Genomic DNA, 7,897 nt, shown 5'->3' with positions numbered 1-7,897 from the left:
TCTAATGGAAACCGAGTACATCCTCCAGAATTCCCTGGCTAGGATCGGTGCGACATACTCGCCAGCCGCAGTCGCCGCTCTGGGGCTTCGAGGATTTTAATTTCGCGGTACTGGCGCTCGAAATCCAGCCTTCGAGCGCTGTAGCCTGCGATTTTGGGGATTTGTTTTTTGTTTGTTTGTTTTTCGCTTCGGATCCTGAACTCGGGCAGAGGTGACTCAGTAGAGCGAGCGAGGCAGGTTCCCAGTGGTGGGGGCGCGAGGTGCTCTCGGCAGTCGCCTCCGCCGCAGCAGGGCGAAGCAGCTTCTGGACCGCAGAACCAGCCCGGCTCCCAGCTGGCGTCCCCCAGCCCGTCGAGTCAGCACAGCCTCTCTCCCTGGGGCGCCTAGCTCAAAGCCCGCCTTTCTCTTTGCGATCTTTCAGGTGGACGCGGTCAAACGATGCACCGCAGCCGCCTGGGTCTCAGCACATATTTCACACCCACGTTCCCTGGCCTGTGCTCCTAGAAGCTGGCGAGAGCAGCAGCCTTCGGTGGGGCAGCTCAAAATGTAGGTAACTGCGGGCCAGGAGCAGCGCCCAGATGCCATCAGTCCCTGCCTTTGAGCGTCGACGGCTGATCCTTTGGTTTGAGGGGGAGACTGGCGCTGGAGTTTTGAATTCCGAATCATGTGCAAAATGCTGAATCTTCCCCCAGCCAGGACGAATCAGACAGCGCGGAAAAGCAGACTCTCCTAATTCTGGAATTGCATGTTGCAAGGAGTCTCCTGGATCTTCGCGCCCAGCCTCGGGTAGGGAGGGAGTCGGGGTCCCGGGCTAGGCCAGCCCAGCATGTGGAGAGGGTCCCGGGCAGCCCCGTGCGCCCCTGGCCATGTCTCCTTTAATGCCCTGCCCCTTCGTGTGGCCTTCTGAGGGTTCCCAGAGTTGGCCAGGGTTGTTTCCCACCCGCGCGCGTGCTCTCACCCCCAGCCAAACCCAGCTGGCAGGGCTTCCTCCAGCCGAGACCTTTTGATTCCCGGCTCCCGCGCTCCCGCCTCCGCGCCAGCCCGGGGGGTGGCCCTGGAGAGCCGGACCTCGCCCGGCCCCGGCTGGGACCATGGTGTTTCTCTCCGGAAATGCTTCCGACAGCTCCAACTGCACCCAACCGCCGGCACAGGTGAACATTTCCAAGGCAATTCTGCTCGGGGTGATCTTGGGGGGCCTCATTCTTTTCGGAGTGCTGGGGAACATCCTAGTGATCCTCTCCGTAGCCTGTCACCGACACCTGCACTCAGTCACGCACTACTACATCGTCAACCTGGCGGTGGCCGACCTCCTGCTCACCTCCACGGTGCTGCCCTTCTCCGCCATCTTCGAGGTCTTAGGCTACTGGGCCTTCGGCAGGGTCTTCTGCAACATCTGGGCCGCAGTGGATGTGCTGTGCTGCACCGCGTCCATCATGAGCCTCTGCATCATCTCCATCGACCGCTACATCGGCGTGAGCTACCCGCTGCGCTACCCAACCATCGTCACCCAGAGGAGGGGTCTCATGGCTCTGCTCTGCGTCTGGGCACTCTCCCTGGTCATCTCCATCGGACCCCTGTTCGGCTGGAGGCAGCCGGCCCCCGAGGACGAGACCATCTGCCAGATCACCGAGGAGCCGGGCTACGTGCTCTTCTCAGCGCTGGGCTCCTTCTACCTGCCGCTGGCCATCATCCTGGTCATGTACTGCCGCGTCTACGTGGTGGCCAAGAGGGAGAGCCGGGGCCTCAAGTCCGGCCTCAAGACCGACAAGTCGGACTCGGAGCAAGTGACGCTCCGCATCCATCGGAAAAACGCCCCGGCAGGAGGCAGCGGGGTGGCCAGCGCCAAGACCAAGACGCACTTCTCGGTGAGGCTCCTCAAGTTCTCCCGGGAGAAGAAAGCGGCCAAAACGCTGGGCATCGTGGTCGGCTGCTTCGTCCTCTGCTGGCTGCCTTTTTTCTTAGTGATGCCCATTGGTAAGTCTTGACTACCCCTCACTTTAGCATTTGGGGGTCTTCACCCTCCTCGGCTTCTGTTACCCCAGACTCCCAGTCCGGGATGGGAGAGGAAGTATTAGCATTTCAAACAGCACAGCTCTAGGGCAATTAGAAAAGGCTCCCTTGTAGAAAAGTGAATTTTCATTCTCTTTCTACTCCAGTCTCATTTATATTAGGTCCTAGAGCACTTTTTCGACTGTAAAGTGACTTCCAATTGATGCAGATTAATTGGTCTCTTTAATAAGAATGTCAACTTTTCTTAATGCCTATAAGCACGTGTTTAATTTAAATGCATCTGCTCTCTCTAGTCTCAGAGTCTCCACCAAGTGCTTAGGCTGACTGTGGAATGCCATTTTCACTCTGCTACAGAATGCAAATTCTCTTGGCCTGAAAATAAGTACCATGCTTATTCTGGACAAATGTGTGATTTTATTACTGCATTAGGTTATTCATAAGGGTTTGTTATAATGGTCTGTTTATGTTCTATATCTGTGCTAATTTTATTTTCTGGATTCAGTATGGAAGGAATTATGGTGAGCCACTAAGAAAAAGAAATGATTTTATGTCCAAACCAATTTAAGCCTTAAATAATTAATCATAGTATTTCCAATAAGTAAATACTTATTTTTTATTGTAATAATAAGTATTAAAACAAACACTTCTCTTATCCAAAATCATCTTGGAAGTTGCAGATGACACTGTTTGAAAATAATACAGTACACATAATGTTATGAATCCAATTTTTGCAGATGCTAAATTAGCTGTTGTCAAAATTAATTAGCTTGTTATAAGTATCAGCAAGCTGATCCACTTGGAATAGTCGTCTATCTCCTTCAATGAGATCCCAAAATTGTTGTGTGCTATTTTTAGTTTGTAAGCTCAAATACAGACCCAAACATCGATTATCCACCAACTCTAAAAAACAAAACATTATGGTTAGCATTAATAAAAGTCCATTTCAAGTGCTTTACAGCCTAATTTAAATGGCATGTACTTAAAGTACTTTAATTTGCAACTCTGTGGAATAATAGCAACTATTATTTTTTGTGCCATTTATGTTCCAGACATTTTCCTAAGTTTTTTATTTCATTAGTCCCTTTGACAACTCAGTGAGTTATACACAATTATCCTGCAATCACAAGCCATGGGAAGGGATTCTTCAGGTTCTAATACCATAGCCACCAGCCATGGATAGCTATTTAAATGTTAATTGAAATTAAATAAAATTCTTTCAGTTCCTCAATTCCTCAGTCCCACTGAACACATCTCAAGTGCTCAATAGTCACACGTGGCCAGTGACTACTGTTTTAGACAGCAGAGATATAGGTCATTTCTATCATTGCAGAAATGTCTGTCCTGTAGGGCTGCCAGAGGCCCTCCTTAATCCAATACCTGGCCTTCCATTGTGCCTGCCCATCATTATTACTTACTCTGCTCCTGGAAGTACATCACAGCTTTGAAATTATAGAAATTACACTCTTTACCTGAGCCCCTTTGCACATTTATTCATGCGTCTGCTCTCTCAACAAGTTATTTATGGACCATCTCTTCTAGGCACTTTGGATGAACAGGGCAGAAAAGTCCTTGCCAATGAGACGTTTGCATTTGGAAAGGGTAGACATAAGCAAATGATTGTATCCTAAAACGTCAAGATTAACATGCACTATCAAAAAATCAACAGGATGAGAGGCTAGAAAGTGACAAAGACAATGAGGGCCTGCTTTAGTGGGTAGTGGGGAAAATTCTGTCTAAAGAGGTGATATTTGAGCAGAGTCCTGACTGAACTGAAGAGCAAAGCTTGCAAGATCTGGGAAGAAGAGCTTCCTGGGCAGAGGCAGCAGCGAGTACAGAGATGGGAAAGAGACTGACCTGTTCAATGAAGATCACAGAGGCCAGTATGGCTCAACTACAGACAGGGAGGGGGCAGTCAAGTTCAAGAAGAAATTGGAGAGATAGACAACACCAAAGTCATGTGGGGTCTTTTAGGCCAAAGTGAAGTTTGCATATTATTCTAATTGTGGTGGGAAGTCATTCAAGGGTGTTTAGCAGGTGAGTGGCCAGTCTCATTTATATTTTTGAAGGATCATTCTGGTTGTTGGGGAGAAAATTGGCTGTTTGGGGGCAAGAGCAGAAGCAGAGACTAGTTAAAAGGCTATTAGAAGTCGAGGAGATAGAGGTCATGACATCTTGGACTCAGGTGAGACAGGTAGAGGTGGTAAGATGTGATCACATTCAGCACTTATTTTAAAGGTAAAGTTAATGAGTGTGGACAAGGGTGTGAGAAAAAGGGAGGTTTAGGGCCTGAACAGCTGAGTAAATAGTAATGCACTTTACTAAGACTGGCAAAACCAAAGAGTTACATGGTTGCAAGGGGCTGCAGAGAGTGAGAAGTATGAGCCTTCCTTTTGTATACACTGTGTTGAGAAACATTCCTTAGACATGGAAGTAGAGATGGCAAGTAGGGAGTTAGATACTGTACATAGATTTGGAGTTTAGAGAGGAGGCAGGCTACAGACATAAACTTGGGATATATCAACACCTTTAAAGCTACAGGAATGGAGAGGTTGACAAAAGATAAAGAGAGAGAAGAGAGATAAGAATAGTGCCTCTGCACCTTTAGTCCCAGCTACTTGGGAGGCTGAGGCAGGAGAATCGCTTGAACCTGGGAGGCGGAGGTTGCAGTGAGCCAAGATCATGCCACTTCACTCCAGCCTGGGCGCAGAGCGAGGCTCCATCTAAAAAAAAAAAAAAAAAAAAAAAACAACCACACACACACAAAAAACAACCAGAGCCTCTGGGGGTCGGGTCAGGAAAAGCAGGAGAAACAGCCAGCAAAAAAGATTGCAAAGGAGTAGCCAGGGAGAAGAAAAATCAGGAGAATGTGATGTCCTGGAAGCCTAGAGAAAATGTTTCAAGAAGGCAGGAGTAATCAGCTGTGTCACATGCAGCTGAGAGGTCAGGTTAGAGGAGGACTGGGAGCCAACACTGGATTTGGCAGTAGGGAGGATTTTAGTGATAGGAGGAAGGCACGTGAGACTCACAGGTCCAGGGGAGTGATGGAACCAAAAGCTTGATTGTGTACTTTCTAGAAAGAACAAAGGATGAAAAAAGTGGGAACAGGGAAAATAGACAACTCTTGTGAAAGGTTTTGCTATACAGTGGAGCTAGGAGATGCAGTGTAGCTGGAGGGGTATAGAGAGAGCTTTCAATAGTGGGAGGTGGGGATATGAAGTGATATTTATATTCTGATGGGAACGATGGCATAGAGAGAGGCACCGATGGGATAGGCAAAAGAGGCAACGGGATTCGGTGCCCAAGGGGCGCATTGGGAAGTGACAAGGAGAGCAAAGTGTGTGAGCCCTGAGGCAAGTAGAGACAGAGGGAGAGAGATAGTGATCTCTTTAGGATATGTTTATGTCCTCAGTGAAATATGAAGCAAGATCATCAGCTAAGAGTGAGTCAGGGATGGGGAATGATGACAGTTTGAGCAGCAGAGAAGGTGTAAAAGATTCATCTTTGAGAGCGGGACAGTAAACATTTTATGGAAGTTTAGTAGAGTCACTGGGAAGTCCTGAAGGCCTATTTGAGATTTACGGTCATAACATTAAAGTGGAGCAGGAAGGAGGGTTGTGTGTTCTTCTCTAAGAGCTAAGCAGCTGAGGGATACAGGAGACAATGCTGAGGACCGACTGTGAGTCCCAGAAAGTGTGTCTGTGAAAAGACACAGACTCGGTCAGGTTAGGGAGCATCCACAGCCAGGCGGTAGAAGAAGCCCGTGTGACGATGGGTGGCCTGAGAGTTTGGAGCCTGCAGTGGTGGCTGAGCTATGCATAGAGATGAGAAACAACGGCCTGGGTCCTGGAGTCGTCTAGGGGAGGTGGATGCTCTGTCTAATCATAGCCCGCTCTTGGATTTGCTCTCCCAGGGAGTCAGCAGTGTGGAGGAGAATATGTGGTGGAGAGAAGTGGTGGTAGACAGGAACCCTCGGAATCAGTGGGCTTCTTTTAAATCCTAGTAAGGTGCCAGGCGCGGTGGCCCATGCCTCTAATGCCAGCACTTTGGGAGGCTGAGCGGGCGGATCACTTGAGGTCAGGAGTTCGAGACCAGCCTGGCCAACATGGTGAAACCCTGTCTCTACTAAAAACACAAAAATTAGCTGGGCATGATGGTACACGCCTGTAATCCCACCTACCTGGTAGGCTGAGGCTGGAGAATCGCTTGAACCCAGGAGACAGAGGTTGCAGTGAGCTGAGTCACACCACTGCACTCCAGCCTGGGTGACAGAGCGAGATTCTGCCTAAAAAAAAAAAAAAGTGATATGACAGAAGGGAAGTAGGGAACATACAGTTCACAGGATCTGAGTAGCTGCTCAGTAGCGCAAAGGATTCCTGAACCTGCCAGTCTATGGCCCCCAATTTCTTCCTGACACCAATTGAGTAAGAGATGATTTCCTCCAAGAATGTACTGGCTGTGTGATAAGCACTAGGTTCTCAGCTACACAGAATAAAAAAGATGAATAAAACACAATACCCTTAAGGGCCTCACAGTCTAGGTACGGAGACAAATTGTCAACAATTATTGCAAGTCTGTGAGATAGGTGCTCAGAATGATATTATCACATGGTGCGCAGGATGGTGCTCAGAGTGATATTATTACACAGTGCTAAGAAATATAGCAGTTAATTGTGTCCGGAGGTCACTGAGAAGCTTCTACATGCATGACCATTGACAGAGCAGAGACTTAAAGAAGATGGTACTACTTCTGCTGGGTCGTCAACTAGATGTTATATGTTTTTTTATTAACTGTCTTAAGTATGTTTTTCATGCAAAATGTGAGCAGAAGAATAAATATATTATCATATTATTATATTCAAGGGACATACATTCTTAAATATGACATGTGCTGTTTTGGAAAAAAGGGCTGTCGGTCTGCACTAGGCTACGGGAGAGAAAAGAGATTAAAAACTGAAACCAGGGCAGGGATGAGTGTGCTATCCACAGCTGAGAAGTGAAACACCCATGTTTAATAGAGACTGACCCAGGAAAATTAGATGAGTAGGCTATTTGACTGCAAAGGTCCTTCCTGTATATTGTGAGAAGTCTCACGTTCCCTTTTCCCAAGCTTCTCCCCACTAAGGCTAGGTTGCTTGCTGCACTGAATAGCATGACTGTTGGGAGGAATCTGACTTGCCTGCTTCCAAGTCTAAATCTTGCTAATCTTGTTCCGTTTTTGCATCCTAAATGTTTGGTTGAAATTCAGAACGCCTTCAAGGGAGGGGGGTGCCATGTGAAGTCCTTAACAGTCATTTATGCTTTGGAGCAAATGCTTTCAAAAAGCAAATTTTGGTCATGGAGATGAGTAGAGAGACTATGACGGTGTTAGCCTTCAACCTACAAAAGAGAAGGAAGGATAAGGACTCTGCTTCTCAGGAAGCTCCAGCATCTAAAGCCTGTGAATCATCTTTGTTGATTTCATCTCATTGTCTAGAGCCCACTAGTTCCAGAGGCAGTGTGCTGCTGAGTGGAGAAACTGTTGGCCTGAGATTTAAACCTAGGCTTTCTTTTTCATATGACAGGGGATGTTATCTAGGTCAGCTGCCCAGCATAGTGCTTAACACAGAGTAAATGGTAATATATGTTCATCTTACCAGAATTCAAATGATTCACAGACCATTACTGATGTATGTCAACATGTGGATGTTGCCATGAGGGGTGGATGTCCTTGGCATTCTGAGAAATAGAAAGCATTGGAAAGAAGATGAAAAGGCAACATTCACTGAAAACATAGTTACATGTCTGAATTCTGGATATGTTATCTGATTTAAACACAAAACCCAGCATTATTATAGGACCTAAGCCATTGATTGCTATTGCCACTGAATCAAAGGAGGCAGTGTTGGGCT

General features: G+C 47.4%; 1 protein-coding gene across 1 annotated transcript; it reads left to right on the top strand.

Annotated features, from left to right (window-relative positions):
* The first annotated feature begins 421 nt into the window (after positions 1 to 421).
* ADRA1A (adrenoceptor alpha 1A) lies at positions 422 to 4,759 on the top strand. Its single transcript, XM_009243644.4, has one exon. The coding sequence runs from the start codon at positions 1,092 to 1,094 to the stop codon at positions 1,983 to 1,985; it is 894 nt and encodes a 297-aa protein (XP_009241919.3). The 5' UTR covers positions 422 to 1,091; the 3' UTR covers positions 1,986 to 4,759.
* Positions 4,760 to 7,897: the final 3,138 nt, after the last annotated feature.

This window comes from Pongo abelii, chromosome 7 (genome assembly GCF_028885655.2).
Source record: "Pongo abelii isolate AG06213 chromosome 7, NHGRI_mPonAbe1-v2.0_pri, whole genome shotgun sequence".
NCBI classification, from domain to species: Eukaryota; Metazoa; Chordata; class Mammalia; order Primates; family Hominidae; genus Pongo; species Pongo abelii.
Note: the sequence above shows the minus strand (reverse complement) of the source record. Positions and strands in the feature narration are given on the sequence as shown.